A 21835-nucleotide genomic window follows, 5' to 3' on the forward strand; every position below is an offset into this window, starting at 1 on the left:
AAATGAAATGGAGATATGTGTTTGCATTCAGACAAATGTGCAGTGAAATAGAACCATGTAGTAATGTGTGCCCATGGTTACTCACACACCATCATCATGACAAAAAATACAATTTCCAAAATGGATGCTAATTATTAGTAATCAAGAAGACTAATGAGCGATAATCAAGGCAGATTCATTTCCTCTCCCTACTCATAATTTTAGTTTATCCATAGTACCCGTCTTACCCCATTGCATGCATCACTTGCCAATCAAGACGTTTTACTTCCGTTTTATATCATCAATGACTAATTAAGACCAAACTTATCAGAAATCAAAATGGACACTTACACCAGTGTGATAAGAACTGCGTAAAATGACAGAATTCATCTTTGACGTGTAGCTTGGTTAATGTCCCTTCCTCTAACATGGAAGCAGAGGAATTTGTGACCTGTACTGGAGCCAGCCACCAGGGGGCAATCAAAAGGTTTCCTTTTTCACTTTTCTTTAGCTCTTATGTCATCGGTCTTATTCAGTGACCAAGGCTAAAAATAGTATCAGTTGTTATGGTTTCTTAATAGGATAGTGTCCTAATTTGAAGGGTCAAAAGGAAAGTGCTGCATTAAATATTCGAAAATAACTGCATTCAAGTGAATTGGCACTGAGTGCAATCAGCACACATCAATGACATGAGGCTGTGAGTCTGCACCTTTAGTTGAGCTATAAGTCAAGATTAAAGGGGAACTCCAAAGATTTTACATATCATAGTCTGTTTACATGTGTTGAGGAGAACTACTGCATCAGTGAAAAAAGCTCATATAAAGTATTTTGTAGTTCCAGAGGGAGCTGTGTGAAACCTGTCAGAAACTCATCCTTTATACTCTACCATAAGAAATTGTTTCTCTTGTGAAGCATGAAGGGACCACACCTTGCATAATGAACCTTGAACCTTTATTTTTTGCTTGAAACAAGCACATTTGTTTGCCGGTGCTGTAAGGGATTTCTTTTAAAAAAAAAAAAAAGTCTTAAAGTAATATCAAAAAAGGCTACTTGTTTAATGGTGTTTTTAATTAAATCACAAGGCAATTAATACCCACTGATAGGAAATGAAACACTTAAAAAACAAGATGAGTATTATTTTTGTTTCTGTATTCCAAAACTCCTCACAGGTAAGACCTATGTAGGCCCACCACATTATGATCAACGAAATGTGACAGGCTGAAACAATGAACTCAAAAACTCCCCAAAAAGTTTTTGTTTGGAAACTTTTGAACTTGAAATAACTGCAGCTATATGGTGAGCACATACAGTATAAAGTTCACTACCTAATAATATACATAAGAAATGGATGAATAGATCTAATAAATGAGATCCCATGGTAGAAGTGAGCAGTGTGTCCGTGCAGTAGAAAGACCAGAAATCTACCACTTGTGTGAGTAACGTCTATGACTAAGACAGCAGAAACAAACTTCCTTCCTCTGTCCTCACATAACAAAAAAAAAAAAAAAAAGTTTTAACAGGAAAAAGGAATGACATCAAAACTCTAACTCCATTTTCCCAGGAGCATCACTTTTGAAAGTTCTGGTTCCAGTTGTGGTGAAGAGAAGGTTTTTGTTAGCTCACTGAACATCTTGACATTTAGACAAAAATCCTCTCAGCAGTTAGGAGACAAAAAGCAAGCTGCTGATCTGTAACCCGAGTCCTCCGCTGTCACTCTGTTCTGCTCGATATAACAGAATCAATTTTGTGAGACATGAAGTGGTAGATGGTATGAAAACTCGAGCCTCAAGCCAAACAGGGGCTGATAGGGTGCTGTACTTTAGGGCGCAAAACTCTATTGCCACTGGTGCAGGCGTTACTGGATGTGATGAAGGAAAACGCTTTGCTATTTGCTACTGATTATTTTAAATAAATGAAGTCGAATGAACACGATATCACTGTAACAACTGATGGATGGATGTTGAGGTTTGTGTTGATAAAATCTGAATTTGAATTTGACTGTAAGTAAACTAAATTCACTATAGACTGCACTCGTTTACATGGCTGCATTTAACATCCACACTGACAGCATCTCCTCCTGCCCTCATCTGATCTGATCCGCCTCCTCCCTAAAGCAGAGGTCAGAGGTCACTGACTAGGGGTCAGTGGATGGCCAGAGAAATATCAAGGGGGCCATTCATATCATCTTTATACAGTTTCACACAGAGGTCTCCATAACCACTGGGCAATGCAGTTGAAGGCCCTGGAAAAAGCAGATTTTGTGATTTCATTTGTTGGTCTAAATGTACTATGTGACCGAGCAGAGTCAGAGGAGGTCGGAGGAGTAAGATGGAGAGACCAACGAATGGAGAATGTAAGAGAGAAGCATGAGTGAGAACATAAGAGGAGCTGAGCTGAAAAGAAGAGGGAAGGGGTTTAAGTTCCTGTCCGTTTATTAGGAACAGAGTATTACCGTGGAAAGAAAGGGTTAAAAGAACATTTCCTCACTAAAAAAAAAAGAGTGATATGGCAGGTGTCCACCTGTGGCCATGACATGGTGATTTGACATTATAAAGTCTACCGCAGCACACTATGTAGACAAAAGTATTGGTATTGGGCTGTTTTTCAGAGGTTGGGCTCTGCTCCTGACTTCCACTGAAGGGAAATCTTAATGCTTCAGCACACCAAGACATTTTGGACAATGTTGTGCTTCTAACTTTGTGGCAACAGTTTGGGGAAGACCCTTTTCTATTCCAGCATGACTGTGCCCCAATGAACAAAGCAAAGTCCATAAAGACATGGTTGGATGAGTTTGGTGTGGAAGAACTGGACTGGCCCTCACAGAGTCCTGACCTCAACCCCATCAAACACCTTTGGGATGAACTGGAACAGAGACTGTGAGCCAGACCTTTGAGTCCAACATCAGTGCCTGACCTAACAAATGCTCAACAAAGGATTTAAGAAATACTGAGTCCACAAGTCCCGATCCAAACCTCAATGACCACGTGCCATTAAAGTCCATGTTTGCAATATTTTGATTGTATTTATTAACCGTTCAATTATGCTGCCTGTAGGATTCATCTCCCGACATGAAGTTAAGCTGTTTCCTGATAACATCCCTGAAGGGATGATTTACAACTGGCTGTGTGTGCTCGTTGGATATTTGCTTGAGTTATTCCATTCAAAGGACTTTAGACTTAAGAGTCTGGTACAATTTTACTACTGAGCCTGACAACACTGACATAACACATGTATTCTACTGTATGGATTTTCTCTGAAACCAAGAGGATAGACAGCACCTTTTGTCTTCGGTGGGTATTTTGGGGTTTTCAGGCCCATCTTTTTTTTTTAAGAAAATGCCTCTTATTTTTCTCACTCAAAAGAAAAAAAAAAACACTGCTGCACAAATTGTAAGCTATGCCATCACTGAACATGATGTGATTATCATTAGTATTATTGTTATCATTAAAAAAACTTTTGCTACATTCATTTCCTTTTCCTCAAACTTTCATTCTGGGGTAAATCTAACAAAGAATAAAACACAGTTTTTTTTTTTTTTCTGGGGAGAAAGTTTAATCCTTGTCATGGTGAACATGGTGAGTCCAGAGCTGCTGACAGATTGCTGTATGATACATGAAAACTAACACCAGAGATCACAGCCCTGTTTGGGTCACATATCGCACAGAGGCTACTCAAAACAAGATATCTGAATATAGGCTACTGACTGAACTCCTGTTCATCACTATCACAATGCATCATTAGTAACTTACATGACTAAAAAACAGAAACTCCACTCAGTTTGGGAAACCAAATACAGTGCCAATGGTCCAAGACAGCCCAATCAGTATTTGTTAGGTCAAACATCTATCACCAGAGTTAGCAGTGTCTTTGACAGTGCTGCTCGGTCTGACAAGGCATCACAGCACAAGATAAGAATGTGGTGTTGTGCCTGGTGAGGAAAGCTATTTAACAGGGCCTGTCTGGAGCCAAAATAATGCAGAGTATGGGCTCTTAAGCTGAGTGGCATTTCCTGGTAACTCTGTGGCAGTGAAAAGTAGCATGATATTGTTGGAAGAGTTTTCAAGATGCAGGCATGTACAGCTGGTCACACCGTATCATTTTTAGTACAACAAATGGTACTGATGAAAGCTACAATCTATATGCACGATTACAAAGCCTTACTCTGTCAGCATTTCAGACGACTGCATGAAATGGTCAGATTCAGGTGAGCACCATCAGTATGTGTGACTGCAAACAAAAAAAAAAGAAAAAAAAGAAAAATACCTCAAAAAGTTTTGACATATTGCAACATTGGGCAAGCAGTGATCCTGCAGCTTGAAATCTCCCTTTAGCACAAACCTAACAGAAATTTAGATTTGAATTATTATCAAACATCAACACTAATATTCGGGTGAGCACCTGCTTGCTCGTGGAAATGTGGTTAAAACAATGCATAACAACAGCTGTGTATGTGCTGTCACGTGTCTGTCATTACAGCGATGCATTTGTTCCATATATAATTTAAAGTGCACAACTGTGATGAACCGCGCATGACACAAAGTAAGTCACATGTTGCATTTATGAAATAAATCCATCATTCTCAGTGTGAGGCCTGAAATGTTTCAAGTTGACTTATGATGATTTTTACATATCATCCACCCCCCATATCTGGAAAGTTCAACACCCATAAAAAATATGATTAAAAAAAAAAATCACAGTGCAATAAATTCTGAGAAGATTCATCCAAAATAATTTCCCCTTTGACTCGAACAATTTCCTCTTCTGTTTCCTACAGAGCTTAAAAAAACACTAAAGAGGGTGTTTTTATTCTTCACATCAGTGCCGCACTACAACTGTGCTCCAGCAGGGGGTGCCATTACACTGATATATAAAACAAGAATGTGGGAACTGTGAAGACAGAAAAGGACCTGTGTCTCTAACCCCCCTCCCCACGAAGCTGTAAACAAAATTACTCCTGACTGACTACCACAGAGGAAGCCATTTCCTTATTGATGTACACACAGTTATGAATTATATTAATGTGGTCTATTCTTTTAACTATAATTTCTTGCAGGAGGAGACCAGACTTAGATGCCGAAAGTGTAACAGTTAGAGAATCTGGGTTCATTTCTCCTTCATTTAAGGAGAAAATGGCTCCCTAATTTTAGGTATCAGGGATATTATGTAACTCATTCAAAAATAACTATTATAATCTCCAAAACTGCTGAATTGCAAAACATATTTACTAAAAAAAGAAAAGCTGTCCTATCCTTTGACCCAGAGGTGATCAGCATCTTAAATGCCTGAAAAGTTGTTTCAGTTCTGACATTTAATATTTACAATACTCATCAAATGTTTAATTTGACAGTTCAACTCGTTCCTTGCATCAAAGCGCTGAGCCTTGCCGTGGTCCGTCTGTCCAGCCAGGCCGAGCCTCTGAGTTGCATTACGGGGGAATGAACAAAAATTAGACTTCTCTCGTGGCTTGACTTTGGTACGGAAACTTAATCAAGTTCTGAGACACGTACACTAAAATCATCCACAGTGGATCACTGGCTCTAGTGTTTAGTGTCAAAACATTAAACAAGCGTATGGAATTTGATGACCTAGGATGTAAACACAAAATTTCACTCTTGTTTTATTTTAAATAGGGAAATAGGGAAAGCAATCCCATATTTTAAGGCAGCACGTTTGGATTTCAATTTCAAATCTCCAAAACAACACAGACATTTAGAGTTACTTTAAAATAACTACAATTAGCTTTTAATGGTAAGATGATATTCTTTATTCTTTTTGTCAACAAATCCCATGTGCAGACCCAAACCAACAATGAAGGTATCTTCCTGCACACAAGTACTGTGTGGGTATCAACATCTGATAGATGTCCAAAATTAGTAAAAACACATCAGTGAGCCACACTGTTCACTGGGTGACGTGATCCTGTATCACCATGAACGAACACACACACACACACACACACACACACTGAAATTATACCCTATCCCACATACATTGTTCTGCTGCAACAAACACTCAGTAGAGCACCAAACATGGATTAATCCACTGCTGCAAAAAAAGTGAAGAATTAAACATTACATTCGTACGTGTTTTGAAACATTTAAAGACTTCGGTGGGAATTAATAGGCATTGTTGGTTTTTGGTCTTTTAATGAGATTTGTTGACAACAGAATACAACATAAAATATAGACTATTGCCAGCATGTCACTTTGGAGGCAGCTCTGAAACACAGCACGTGACACTGTTAAGGTCTCAGTATGCCTCGGCCCGAAGTGCTTGTCAGATCATCTAACGAGGTCCTTCACACAGTGTTAAAACAGCTGAGTCTAACCGAGACGTTATTGGCCAATAAGAAGGAGAATGTAATTGTTGTTATTGCTCCAATAATGGCATTTTAGTTGCTCATTCTAATAATGTCTGGTCTTCAGTTTGTTTGAAGCATACAGAGGTGTTTAGCATTCAGCACTGGAAAGGACGACAAACCAGCAACACAACCGGATGATTTTGGCGTCCAAATTCTTTCAACTGTGCGGGGATAAAGTTGACTAACAGGTCGTGTAGTGTACTCATTCACACTGTCTTCAAATGTTCCCATGGTAACAAACAGCCACAGCAGCCTCCTGTAAAGTGCAGCAGCAGAAGCAAAGCCCCATTCCACGACAGGAGGTTTGAGAGAAAGAACTGAGTAGCAGTCACTTCCTAAAACACCTCCTTGTAATGCTGCTCCCTGGTGACCATTACCAGCGAAATAAACTGTGTTTTTTCCTCTCTGAACGTATAGATGCCTTCAGGATACAACTGCCTGACAGCTTGCTAGTGTTTGATGCTACACATGAGTCCCGAAGACATAACAGCCACAGCTGAGATTTATGTTTTGAAGCCTACGGCAAAGTAGGAAAAGAAAGAGAGATTTTACCTCTGACAGTTAGTTTGCAATGCTGCATCGCCAGGAAATAAATAAATCTCAAAATTTGTGGGTTGCCATTTTAGGATAAGGGAAGCTGTCTTTCTCAAGTGAAAAACTGAAAACCTTCCTCTTCCAAACTTCATAAACCCCAGAAATATAAGATAATCAACCCGAGCTGAGTTTCCAGCCATCACAAACACCAAATCAATTGTCTCATACCGGGAGAGCCTGGAAGGACGAAAACTTGGTAGAGGCGACATGAGGACTGTCTCTCCACACTGGAAGCGTAATGGTTCTTTGTAGACTTCTGCGCTCAGCACACTTCATGGTGACCACGGTCAGTCGATGAGGGGTATTCCAAACTTCATGACCTCAGAGTAACGTCGGGGATGAACTCGTATTCAAAGTTTTTTGCTCTTTATGTCTTGTCTCACCCTCCCCCCCCCCCCTCCACATCTTTTTTTTTTTCCTCCTCGCACGAATTGCAGCGTCTCTTTTGGAGGCACGAGAGTTGGTGAAAAGAGGCATCCAATGCAACGCGATGAGAAGTGTTTGACTGTGTGTGTGTGTATGTGTGTGACAGAGAGGTGGTGGGGGGGAGGGTTTGGTGTTACCATATGTGGGATTCACAGTGAGTCATTTTAATGACGCCTACCCCTCCTCCCAGCCGACGGTAGTTCATTCCGCCGTACAACCTGGAAAGAGTGAGTGAGAATCAAGTGATGTACTTCTCGTGGATTAGGAAAAAAAAAAAAGATCCTTAAAAGTAAAGTGTTCACATACAAATGAACGTGAACATGGCAGAACAGACGAGGAAGACTGAGGAAATTAACTGGGGCTTCTGTGATGGACAGTTTCAAATGGCTGCCTAATATGTTTTGTTGTGGAATATACTGTGACTTTCTTCACGTGATGTAAGTGATAGCTAAATAATTTATATGATGTTTGATGATAACGAGGATGCAGTGATATGATTTTTAGAAAGCGGCACGTACCTCCACGTGTTAGCATCAGGGTCGTAGACTTCTATAGTTTTGAGATACGTCGTCCCGTCAAAGCCTCCCACTGCCATCAGCTGACCATTCACCACAGCTAAGCCCACCTATGGATACACACCCGTTCACACGTCAGCCTCGTGCACTGATTAGATTACGTCACACTTCAACTACACACATTTTTAAACACACACACACACATACACAAATGCTCACCCCGCTTCGTCTGGATGTCATGGCTACTACAGGAGACCACTGGTTGGTCCTGGGGTTGTATCGCTCTGCACTGCTCAGCTCTGTGGTGTCGTCTCTCCCTCCAACAGAGTAAATCATGTCCTGGTAGACCGCACAGCCCAGGTGCTTCCTCCTGGTTCCCATGGGAGACACCGTGTGCCAGCGGTTCTCTTGAGGGTTGTAGCGTTCCACTGACAAGGTGAGAAAGAGAAAGAAAGAAGAGGGAAATTAAATGACAAAAATGAAAATGACTACAGTGAACATAGAAGTTCCTTCGATAGAACACTCAAACCAATGTCTCTGTGTGTGACATTTTCCTGAGGTTCATTCCTCAAACTCTGTGTTCTGAGATTTTATGCACATGTGACACTCAAGCATTACATACACAAAAAGCCTCAGTACCATACCTGTATTTAAAGGTGACGTCCCATCAGACCCTCCTACAGCGTAGAGGAACCCCCCCAGCACAGCCACAGCCACACCCAGTCGCCTGGTGCTCATGGAGGCCACACGAGTCCATTTGTTCTCCTTAGGATCATACCTGAAGCAGAAGAACCATGCCACCATTCTATAAGATAAAGCTACTGCATAGCATTACATTACTAATGAAAGAATCAATGCAACAAGGCTATCTTTGTCCTATCTTTAACAAATGATTGTTTAAACATTTAGTTTATGGAAAGCCTCAAAAAATTTTGCCAGTTCATCTAAGTACAGTTGGCTGCAGTCTGCAGTACTTGGCAGAGCTCAATGTGTCTACACTGACCGTCTTAATTCACACATTATTAAGCTGAGGTGCAAGCTATTAATATGCTATTAGAATTCACAAGGCTTTCATTTGAACAACTATTTTAGTGTACTGTGTTAAACAATATAATTGGGCAAACTGAACTGAAAGATTAACTAGTTCATTGCTCTCCATACACTCCATAGACAACTACCAGTGCGACACCCCAGGCATCCCATCACAATCCACAATTAGCAAGTTGCAGGCTGAAGGTTTGAATTTGTTGGTTTAATCTGAGCTCTAAAACAACAGCAGCTGTTTGATCATAGAAACAAGAGTTCTGACAATTACCTTTCTACAATGTTGAGACAGGAAACCCCATCCTGTCCCCCTACTGCATACAAATAACCACCAAGGACAGCCACACCCACGCTGGTACGGCAAGTGCTAGTGGGGGCCACGTCGCTGCTCCACTGATTGGTTTTCGGATCATATCTGGACGAGAGAGATGAAAGAAAGAGAATCGATAATATAAATAAATAAACAAATAAACAAATTTTAATTCCAGGTCATTTTCATTTAGCCAAGTGGAAAGGCAACGGGAGCAAGAACCACAGTATAGAAAGAGAAGAACGTAAATCGTAAGGGATCCTTAACCTCTCCACAGAGTTGAGGTACGATGAGCCATCATGACCTCCCACTGCATACAGCAAGTCATCCAGAACACTGACGCCGACTCCACACCGCCGCTTACTCATCGATGCCACCATCCGCCACTCGTTGGTCTGAGGATCGTAACGCTCCACACTGGAAATAGCATCACCGCTGCACCAACCACCAACTGCAAGACATGGAGACATGGGAGAGCACACAAATATTAAATTATTAGAAGAATGATACAAATGAGGACACGAAAATATACTTTTTACAATCCCCCACACTGGCGATGGTGTCTAAACATGTCTACATAGTTGATTCATTTATTGCCTGAAGGTACTGACCTGCAAAGAGTACCTCTCCACAGCGGATGGGTTTCCTTGGCCGGGTTCTGGGGCCCTGCATCAACGGCCTCTCCTGCGGCAGCAGCAGGTAATTCTTAGCTTCATCCACCAGGTCTCTGAAACAACAGAAAAACAGTGAGATACAGTAGATTATGTCGAGGTAAAGGTTTCTCCTCTCAAAATTCAGAAGAAAAACAGAAAAGTCTCATATGACAATTCAAAGGAATCCACCAAATTCCCGGACCCAGGTCAGCACCAGCAGCAACCCACCTGCACTCCTCGTCACTCTTAATGAGAGGGTCTGACCCGACAGTGCCCACCAGGAACTTGGGGCTGAGCAGCGGCAGACGGACGTGCTGCAGGACCTGCAGAACACAACACACTATTATCAGTCCCCGAGTGCTCTTCTGCTACATGTTAACACAATTTACAATTATTATTTACAGCTTAATTTAACATCTGTAAATATCATTTGTAAATTGTGTTATAGTTTCTGCCTACACTGGATGCACACTAAAGCACATATCCATCTGTATAGTATGTTCATAGTACTTAGAAACCCTGTATATTATGACAATAATCTGTATATCATGTTTATAGTATATCTGTAACACCTGTACATACCCTGTATATACTGTAAATGACTGTATACCTGGCACTTACTGCTTATTGCACTTCTGGTTAGATGCCAAACTGCGTTTCGTTGCATTGTACTTGTACATGTGTAATGACAATAAAGTTGAATCTAATCTAATGTTAAGCCCAAAGTAACGCTGAGTGCTGTGTGTGCCTTGATTGTACAACAATATTAGGAACTGCTGTAGGACACTGGTTCAGCCACAAACCTGAGGCAGCTGCGGTCTGCGTTCCTGGATGCTGTATTTCACCCAGGCCATCACAGCGTTGAAAACCTGCTCCTCGCTCCGCACATTGAGCTCATCACTGGAAATGATGTCAATCAACTGGTTGGCAGGCAGCAGCATGAACTCTTCACTTTCCATTACCTAAGACGACAGAGCAGTCCAGTCAGTCAGCAGCTCTGCCACTCAGAGAACAGGAGATTCTATTTCTCCTCAACCGATAAATCCATCATTTTCAAAAGCATGCGTTCACCACAGGGTTGTTATCATCACAAGGCTAACTGCCTTCCTCTTCATTTGAACATTTAAAGTTCAACTCAGCTGGGTAAAAGTCACATCACTTAATACTGTGATTTTTATATTAGGGCAGCTTTGGGGTGCAGTGGTTAGCACTGTCGTCTCACAGCAAGAGGGTTTCAGGTTCGACTCAGGTTTGCATGTTCTCCCTGCACCTGCGTGGGTTTTCTCTGGCACTCCAGCGCCCTCCCACAATACCAAAAACATGCACATTAGGTTAACTGGACATCTAAAGTATGTCATAAAATATCCAACCAAAGATGCAATGCATCCAGAAAGTATTCACATCACTTCACTTTTTCCATATTTTGTTATGTTATAGTCTCATTAAATTAATTTTTTTCCCTCAAAATTCTACACAAAATACTTCATAATGACAAAGTGAAACTTAGTTTGAGCTTGATTTTTTTGCAAATGTATTAAAAAATGAAAAACAAAAAATGTAACATGTACATAAGTATTCACACCCTTTGCCACTCAAAACTCAGCTCAGGTGCATCCTGTTTACATTGATCATCCTTCAGAGGTTTCACAACTTGAGTTGAGTCCTCCTGTGGTAAATTCAGTTGATTGGACATGATTTGGAAAGGCACACACCTGTCTAAGCCCTCACAGTTGACAGTGCATGTCAGAGCACAAACCAAGAGAGAGAGGAGAACCTTCAAGAAGGACAGCCATTTCTGCAGCACTCCACCGGTCAGGCCTGCATGGTAGAGTGGCCAGAAGGAAGCCACTCCTCAGTAAAATGCATATGAACGCCTGTCTGGAGTTTGCCAAAAGGCACCTGAATGACTCTCAGATCACAAGAAACAAAATGCTCTGGGCTGATGAAACAAAGATTGAACTCTTTGGCATGAATGACAAGCATCATATCTGGAGGAAAACAGGCACTGCTCATCACCAGGTCAATACCATTCCTACTGTCAAGCATGGTGGTGGTAGCCTCATGCTGTGGGGATGTTTTGTGGCACCAGGAACTGGGAGACTAGAGAAAGATGATGAAGATGAAGATGATGATGGTCAAGAGAAAGATGACTGCAGCAATGTACAGAGACATCCCTGCTGACAACCTGCTCCAGAGTGCACTGGACCTCAGACTGGGCCCTAAACATACAGCCAGCATCACAAAGGAGTGGCTTCAGGACAACTCTGTGAATGTTCTTGAATGGCCCAGCCAAAGCCCAGACTTGAACCCTATTGAGGATCTCTGGAGAGATCTGAAAATGGCTTTGCACCGACACTCTCCATCCAACCTGATGGAGCTTGAGAGGTTCTGCATTGAAGACTGGGAGAAACTGCCCAAAAATAAGTGTGCCAAGCTTATGGGATTATACTCAAAAAGACTTGAGGCTGTAATTGCTGCTAAAGGGGCTTCAACAATGTTGATCACAGGGTGTGAATACTTATGTACATGTTATATATGTTTTTTTATTTTTAATAAATTTGCAAAAATATATATTCAAGCAAAGTTCTTTCACTTTGTCATTATGGGGTATTTTGTGTAGAATTTTGAGGGAGAAATTTAATTTAATCCATTTTGGAATGAGACTGTAACATAGCAAAATGTGCAAAAAGCGAAGCGTGTGAATACCTTCTGGATGCACTGTATTCATTTCACTACTGTGTATGACATGAGAAAGAATCAAACCATCACATGTGAGAAGCTGGAAACGGAACATTTGCGTTTCTTTCTTTTCCAAAAAACTAACACAATTCTCTGGTTAATGAAATAGTTTCCTATTGATGTCGACAAACTGATTAACTGATTAACTGTTGCAGCTCTAGAGCTGTTTTCATATTGCTGCAGTCCAGTTTCAGTGTGATTCAGTCAGACTGACAAACACTGAATTCTTGCTGAATTTAGAATGAATGCAGAATGTGACGGCAGATTAATGTCTCCACCAAGCCTACATGGATCAAAGCAACCAGGCTACCACTGAGCTCCATCTGTGTTACAGCTACAGTTCCATTTTTGGAACCAAAATTAAAAAGTGTTATATGTTATATGTTAATATCACAGGTGCACCATCTGAAAAATAAGGCGATGCGTCACTTTGCTCTCAGTCTCCTTTGGGAGGTCTATTTAATTTCCGCTATATGCACAAATAGATTTCTGTACTCGTTTTGTATCATCAAAATGAAGTGATCGAACAGAATCACACCAAATGTAAACTCCCACTTTGTGTATTCAAAATAAAGAATATAGTTACTTATGGATGCTAAATGGATATCAACAGACTCAACACACCTTTAATAAGAAGTGTATTTGTATTTGGGAATACTCAAGAGATTCTGACAACTAGGAAAGTATCAAGAAAACCTGTGTCTGTTTCTCTGTGCATCAATCAACTTGTTTGTCACATAATCTATGGTTTGTCAGAAATGTTATGAACCGCTCAATTATCACCTGAGGCAGCAACAAGAGTCGCTTGAAAGACAAGAAGCCAGTCTGTGTGTCAGCTGCTGTGCAGCCCAGACAAGCAATCAGCTTGGAGCTCATTTCCTCTTTGTGCTGACTCACAAGCCGCAAACCAATGTTTTTTTTTCTCCTCTTGTCTAAATCTCACTGCCTTCTCTGGATGAGGGATTGCTGGTGAAAGATTAAGGAAGTTTATCTTTATGCTTATTATTATTACTAACATACCTAAATGCACAAGGCAAGATGTTTTAGTGAAGCTGAAAGAGAGAAGAGTGTCCCATCACTTACTGATTTTTACAAAATCTGCTTAATTCTTTAACTGCAATGCTGAAGAAAAACGCAAAAAAAACAACTGAGCTGTAAGAGTGTGACATGAACTCTGCTAACAACATTATGTACTGGACTACCTCACACTAGCACACACTGCTGCTATATGTTAAAACCGGCTTCTTATTTAAGGTTTAGCTTATTTAAATGTCTAGTTTTATATTCTATTTTCTGTTTAGTTTATATTCTATGTTACATCGTACTTTATATTTTTATAGTCCACCTACTGCTCCCGGGACCTGAGTTCTAATTTCGTAACATAAACATGTGAATGTGAGCTGGTATGACAATAAAGTTCCTTGAATCCTTGAATCCTTGAATGTACAGGGCTGTGTATTGGCAAGAACCTGGTGATACAACACGTATCATGATACGTGGGTTATGACTCCATCAACCACAATTTCCCCACTGCGGGACTAATAAAGGTTTATCTTATCTTATATTTTTTTACATCCATAATTATTTAGCATATAAACGGACACATTCACATACAAACAATACAGACCAAAGTCAGGCATAGTATGGCTCTGACAGCAGTGTGGCAGGATAAAAGGAAACACAAGTCTTAGCTCTGCTGTCTTTATATCCAAAAGGTCTGAGTAAAAATACATGCATATCTGCAAATGTGCTTGCTTGACTCAAAAAGACATTATAAGCAAAACTAAAACATGTTTAAACGGTAAGAGAATAATTCCCTTCATTTCAACAGAATTTGGAAGACGCAGCACAACCTGTGATCACGTACCTCCTGAAAATTGTGCTGGGTGAACTTGTCTGCAATGCGGAGCAGCTCCCGGCAGGAGTGTGTGTCTGCGAAGGCCCTGATGCCCAGACAGTTGGAGGGATCCAGCTGCCTCTTGAGGAACTCGCAGCAGGCCTCCTGGATCTCTGCCAGCTGGAGAAGGCAGGCAGCAGGGAGCAGCGTCTGGACGTTTCCTTCCTCTACAGTCACCTAGGAGCGGCACATTTTTACCGAAAGCCCGGGTCATGATTTGATTAAGTAAACATAAACTTTTGAACTCTGTCAGTGACTAGCAGCAGATTTAACAAGCTCCTTCTGTTGTTAGTATTTGTTCAAACGCAAATATCCGTCACATGCACACATCTGGCTACTGCTGACACTTATCTTGTTGTGTTTACCAGATTTTTTTGACAATCTGCATGTTAACTCTCATCAACAGTGGCATTTTGTGAACACAAATGTTTCAGCAAACAACACACCACTAATCCCAAAACCAAATATAAAAACACTGTCCACAGCTGTTACCTGTGAAGTGTAAGCAAAGTCAATGAGCAGCTCCATGGCTCTCTCATCGATGTCGCGGATAACTACTTCTGTTTGCCTGCTCTCTGCCAGCTCCCCAGTGAACATCGCCCTGCAGAGAACATGGAAATCAAGAGATATTCCACATATATTTTCCTTTAACAGATCAGAGTCGAGTAAAAGGTCTCTGGGTACCTGAAGTAGGGGCTGCAGGCAGACAGGATCACACGGTGAGCGTAAATCTTCTTGGCACCCACCACCAGCACGACATCGCAGAGCTCGCGGTGTTTTCTCAACAAGTTGATGACCTCCAGGGTCTGCCGTGGGTGTTTGTCCGAGACATAAGGCATGCGTGCAGGCTGGGGGACCCCTTCAGGGAGCTTGTTGGGGTCCCCCAGAGTACAGCGGCTGGTGATGTCCATTCCAGTGGCGTCTTGGCGTGCACTGGTGACCCTAAACATCAAGCAAATGGGTAATGTTTGTGATAGCGTTAATCTCATTCAAGAAATCTATGACTAAATTGTTTGTCAACAACCTTTCTTTCAATGTCGATGACAAAGACGAGATTATGAGATGGCACCGAAGTCAATCGCACACACCTGATTGACTGTCTCCGTCTGTAGGTACTAAATATAGTAGGGTCTTTGGCCATTAGATATCCAGAGTAAGCCTATCTACAGCGGTCAGTTCACTCGGTGTTCCCCTACATGTTTGTAGAGCTGTTGGTACAGGATCAGGTTGGGTCTGGGACATGGGTTTGTTTCAGCTCATGTTCCCAGTATCAGCCAAAAAATCTCAGTCATCTGGACGCATCGAGGGCAACATGTGACCTAATCGTCACGGGTGAGAGAGATTATATGTTTTCATGGAAACTATCACTCAAAGAGTTCTGAAAAAACTGTCTGGTGGGGAACAAATATATATCCTCAGTGGGTGTGACTAAATGAAACTAACTACAACAAAGGATCTGATAGTCCTGCAAATTTGTCTATGTAGTTTGACTGCCAGAGATGGCCCTCTGTGTCTAACGACTGGCTATCTGAGTCTAACAACTGGCTAATGAAGCTGCTTGGATGAGCAGTGAAACGTCTTCAAGTCAAATCTTCACAAGTCCAGACACCTTGCTTTAACTCTTTGAGTGAATATGACCTGGATGACTGAGAATCTCCACAGACATGAAAACTATCATTACCAAAACTAGGCTACCCAAACGTAATGAATAAACTGTCATTCAGTGACCAAATAATTATGAAACGCTAACACAGTACAACTTAACCCAGAATAAATAATATAATAAATCTATATTTGTGTCTTGACAGATTATTAGGCAACTCTGATGCTGTGATATGTGATATGTTCCTTCAATGACAACTACTTGGAGTATGTTTAATTACTTTCAGGGAAAACACCACTCATCAGCATGTATATATTCATTGCACAGCAAGGAGTGTGCCCCTCTCCTGCCAACTTAATGTGAAGGATACACTGCATTAAATATAAAAGCTAAAGGCAGGCTCATCCCATACAGTTACTTTCTACAAAACTTTCAAGATCGGTTTTGGTTAGAGCCCCCACTGACTTGTCTTTGATCAAGGGTAAACTGTGTATAGCAGGGATTTGTCTGCCTCGAAGACAAGCTTGTGGTGACATAACAGGATGGGTGTCACAGAGTTATGGGGTGTTCACACAAGTTCCCTGAGCAAGACTAATTCTGAAGCATTTTCATTACTATAGTGGAAACCTGTACATGTTTTTATTTATCTTCATACAAAAGATTTTCCATGTGAAAAAAAAAAAAGTCCAGTCTACATGGATGTTAAATGTCAGTCTTGTTGGTGAGATTAAATCTAAGCTTTCATTAAAACCATCATTGTTTAAGAGTCTAGAAAGTAGTCTGGAAGTAATACCCCCAGATTTCCATCCTGTCAAATGATCATAGAGATATTCTTTCACACTTTTATACCACACCTACCTGCGCATTGGCTTTGCGTCCATGCACTGAAGAACAAGGTTTGGTCCCACACCCTTAGGTTAACCTACCAAGACAACAAAACAAATGACCTCAATGCAAATGTAATAGAAGGAGACATGAACAACATTAACAAAACAGCCAAAAAATGATTGAGTTTAGTACACTTTTTGACACAGTATTTACAAAATCAATTAATACCACAAGCTCTGTACAGGTGTAACGTCTATTTGTCCAAAACTGTTTGGTACATGACTTTCAGTTTGGTACGCCACTCGCACATGCTTAAGAGAAATCTTAGAACACAAGTTTTATCCTGAAAGTTTTGGCAGTGCACCAGTTGTCGTCTAACAATTATAGCATATTACTTAGTTTGGCCCAGACAGTCAATTTTGGACAGAGAATCCTCCCATGACATTCCATGATCCACTGAAGGGGGTGACTACAGTCTTCTGGTCACTTACTTAAATGGACAACATTTAGTGTCAAACTGTATGCTTGCATGGATCAGCTGAAGTCTGGTGTGTCTGTGAAAACACTTCAAACAAGCTACATAATTTACAACATGACATTTTTGTTTTGTCTGAGTGCCTTGACAGTAACAGTGAGAATTAAAGCCATGAGCCACTTCTGAATATAAGTACTTTTCAAAATAAATGACGATGTTATTATTATTGTTTTGTTGTTGTTGTTTTACATGCAGAATCAAAAACTATGACACCGAAACGAGGTGCCTATGTGAATTTTGGATACCATTTCACCTCTAATTACAAGGCATTTGTATTGAGGACCAATACGTTTTACAGATGTCACTACAGCACTGGTAACTTAGTACGTTAACTGTTGCTGTTATTTAAACACAATTTTGAAATCTGAGTGTTACAAATCATTTTACTGTATATAATATTTGTGAGTGCGGTATTTCCACACAACTCGTCTGTGGTTGTGTTCAGGTTCAGGGTTATTTATAATTTCTTTTATTGTTTTATTATGACAATACTGGACATTTCGTTTAAATAATTATAAATTTGATACCTAAAAGTGTTGGGTAAGTTTGGGAATCAGTGGTCAAGCAACGTCGCAGCTAAGGTGGGGCAGAGTTTTAGGATAACATTGCGTTACTAACATTATAGCTGATTAGGATTAATTAGTGACACAAATCGAAGCCCAAACGGATACTGTTTAATGGGATCAGAGGTTGCTCAGATTTTATGTTAGCGCCCTGTGTTAAAATACGCTTAGCCAGTCCTGTCACTTCATATAACGTTAAAGTCACTGCCTGTGAATTATTCGTTTGTGCATTCTTCGCAACTATCAACTACTGTAGATTTGAGCTAACTGTTTGTTGTTAGCAATTTCAGCAGATAGACAGATCCGGATGGGGAGTAAGCTAGCTAGTTAGCGTGCCACAATTTCCAATGGTATGGTAAGAACTAGGTATCGTTCAGGTTTGTGGACGGTTGTGGCAGACATGGATGAGCTGAAAAGAAAGAACTTTTGCTACCGGGAGTATTTATTTACGCATAGCTTTAAAAATCACTGAGCTAGCCAACAGGTTAGCAACATCATTTCCCGAGGATGTCTGGGAAGCGTTTGGGAACGCTATGTGCTATTGCTAGCGACGTAGAAGGGAATCCACAGGCGATTCTCACAAAAAGCAAAAGTGTAACGTTGAAGTGAATCGATACAAGCAAGGAAAACGAAATGTAATTTAAAAAATGAAGACGTTCCTGACATGAGGGGTACAGAGTCGATTTCAGTATTAGGTCGGAAACCGTTGATGTTATAAACTGTAACGTTAACGATAACTAAGTTAAGTTAACGTCAACGCTCCTGAAACGACATGAGTGAATATAGCCAACAGTGACAACCATTCACATAAAAGAAGGCACGTCTAAAACAGGGTTTACCTTATATTTCCATCCCAGCTACAGAGAGAAGTAGCCCAGGTTCCTAATGTTTACAATTTAATGCCGTCGGTTAAACACTGGTGCTTTTCTTCCTCGGTATTATGCGCATGCCAAATACCAAGCGCCACTTCCGGATAGTAGGTTTTCAAGATAAATGTGTAAAAGTACGTCATTGCATAACAACATAGGTCAAGAGTATTATCAAATGTATACAGAACCACAGTTCATTAAATAATTGGAGTACTGCAAAGAAAATTTTCATAGTTTACTGTTATTACGAAAATGCGCTCCCTGCTCTTTATTCCATATTCATTTATTGGCACTTGCCACCAGAGAGCGCTGCAGGACGTCCAGTTATTGGAGCCATTAATTAAGAATTACGGATCAGGCGGGGGAATCGAACCGGCGTTTTTTTATGTGAAGTTTTACGTGCCTTATCGAACAATAACGTTGTAGCAAAGGGTTTGAGATGCATTGCAAAAAATACCACGGAGCTTGTTTATTGTAGGGATATTGTGATACCATAATGTATACGTCAGGACTATTCAATTACGTTCAGTTGGGTTATTTTAAAACCAGGAAATGTACATGGCCCAGACATTTTCAGAAGCCAGTGTAAAACCTTTTTTTTCTCTTTTTTTATCTTTCAGTTATGACAAATTTTAAACAAATGCTAATTAATAGGCCTATTGTAATATATCATATTCATACATCACAATTATATGTGCATGAGAAATATATGGACAAATAAACTATATATCCATGTACATATTTTGTCAAATCAGATTTATGCATCCTAGGCCACTCATTAGCTGATGTGATCTGCTGGCTGCCAAGTGAATAGGTCCGTTCCAAATTGTTTGTTCCCAGACGATGGCCTGGGTAGTCCGTAAACAGTGCTCAACATTGTGTTTAACATTTTGCTGTGTAATATAAAATCTAACAGACACTGCTGCTACTCAAAGCATTTTCCTGTGTGTCTCACATGAATACAAGATTTAATTGCAAGCTATCAAAGGTAAGTAGTAGAAAAATAACTCACTAAACACTCACCCACTGCTATTTGAAGATTCTTTATATCAAAGTAACTGACCTTGAGAATTGTGCAACAATGCCACAAAGTGGAAAGACAAGACAAGTTTATTTGTATAGTCCATTTTTACAAGCAGTTTGTCTCAAAGGGCTTTACATCACATCATAGCAACATTCTCTGCCCTTCCCTTCGACCCTCACATCGACGGCGTGGGGTCGACAGCGAAAGCAGGAGCAGCAACTGAGAGAAGAAGAGGCTGACCTCTGAGTCTGTGACCTCTGACAATTTTCATTTTATTTAGGTCTGCTGCCATATACACTGGACCAATCTTTGAACGCCAGCGCAGAACTGATCTACAAACTACAATGGAGGGAGGGAAACAGACAATATCTCATGCTAGATAATACAACCAACCCAGAACTTTACTCAGTCCTCACAAGACTAAGTGGAGAATATCAGTGATGGAAAAGTTTCTGCAAATTCTGTTCCAAAGTCAGAAACTAGTAAAAGTTCCTAAGTGCAAAAAATTTCAAGAAAAAAAAATACAAAACAGTGTGCTTTACTGTGAGCTGCAGTTGTTAGCATGTTTGACTAACTATACTATGCACTTATAAAGGAGTAATACTTCATTACTGCATTCACTTCCAAGGCCAAGGATGAACTAACGCCCCCCAATACATATTTTCCATCTTTTCCATATTTTCCCACGTAGACACTAGGATGGGGAACTATGTGAGAGTGCTGTTTGTGGACTACAGTTCAGCATTCAATACCATAGTCCCCTCCAGACTGGTAACCAAGCTGTGTGATCTTGGACTGAACTCCTCCCTGTGCAGGTGGATCCACAGCTTCCTTACTGGCAGACAACAGGTGGTACGCGTGGGCCCCCATAGCTCACCCCCCCTCACCCTCAACACTGGATCCCCCCAAGGCTGCGTGCTGAGTCCCCTGCTGTACTCCCTGTATACACATGACTGTGTGTCCACATCAGACAGTAACACCATTATAAAGTTTGCTGACGACACAGCCATCGTGGGGTTAATCTCCCACAACAAGGAGGAGGCCTACAGGAAGGAGGTCACCCACCTGGAGAGCTGGTGCCAGGAGAATAACCTCCTGCTGAACGTCAGCAAAACTAAGGAGCTGATTGTGGACTACAGGAAGAAGCAGCAGAAGGACATCCGTCCACTCTGCATTGGCGGGTCTGAGGTGGAAAGGGTGGACAGTTTTAAATACCTCAGTGTGACTATCACATGGGACCTGTCCTGGTCACTGCACATTCACAGGACTGTTAAGAAGGCCAGGCAGCGTCTCTTCCACCTCAGACGCCTCAGAGACTTCAGGCTCCCCCTCAAGGTGCTCAGGAACTTTTACACCTGCACCACTGAGAGCATCTTGAGTGGGAGCATCACCACATGGAGGGGCAGCTGCACAAAGCAGGACCTCTCGGCCCTTAGGAGGGTAGTCCAATCAGAACAACCTTACCCGACCTGCAGGACATTTACACCAAACGATGCAAGTCGAGAGCCGAGAAGATCAGCCCCATCACCCCGGACACTCACTCTTGTCCCTGTTGCCATCAGGCCGTCGGTTCCGCTGCCTGAGAACCAACACTGAGAGGATGAGGAGAAGCTTCTTCCCCCAGGCCATCCGTCTGCTCAACAGTGAGCGTTAATCTGGACAATCCCACTCCCACCTGCACTACATGCACTAGATGTAAATACCACTCATGTAAATAATGCACATTTTCACTTTTTTTAAATTTAATTTTAATTTTATTATTTTTCTTTAAATTAAAATTTTTTATTTACCTATTTTTTGGTAGCAGGGACACAAAGAATTTCACTGCACATTGTACCGTGTATGATTGTGTGTGTGACAAATAAACCTATCTTGTATCTCTTGTATCTTTAAGT

At 41.0% G+C, this 21835-nt stretch overlaps 1 protein-coding gene across 2 annotated transcripts; it reads right to left on the reverse strand.

The window, feature by feature from the left end:
- Window positions 1-3503: 3503 nt before the first annotated feature.
- klhl20 (kelch-like family member 20) lies at window positions 3504-19147 on the reverse strand. 2 transcript variants are annotated; one of them, XM_046408090.1, is made up of 15 exons: window positions 18887-19147; window positions 16980-17043; window positions 15420-15460; window positions 15203-15370; window positions 15011-15119; window positions 14489-14695; window positions 10686-10844; window positions 10111-10205; window positions 9841-9956; window positions 9497-9680; window positions 9191-9334; window positions 8520-8653; window positions 8095-8303; window positions 7879-7985; window positions 3504-7578 (listed from the first exon to the last, which is right to left on the reverse strand). In XM_046408090.1, exons 4-15 carry the CDS (start codon window positions 15355-15357, stop codon window positions 7494-7496), a joined length of 1704 nt encoding a protein of 567 aa, XP_046264046.1. In that variant the 5' UTR covers window positions 15358-15370; window positions 15420-15460; window positions 16980-17043; window positions 18887-19147; the 3' UTR covers window positions 3504-7493. The 2 variants fall into 2 exon arrangements, with proteins under 2 accessions (XP_046264046.1, XP_046264045.1); XM_046408089.1 differs by having other exon boundaries at window positions 15203-15460; window positions 18887-19145.
- Window positions 19148-21835: the final 2688 nt, after the last annotated feature.

Source organism: Scatophagus argus, chromosome 13, assembly GCF_020382885.2.
Source record: "Scatophagus argus isolate fScaArg1 chromosome 13, fScaArg1.pri, whole genome shotgun sequence".
NCBI lineage: Eukaryota > Metazoa > Chordata > Actinopteri > Scatophagidae > Scatophagus > Scatophagus argus.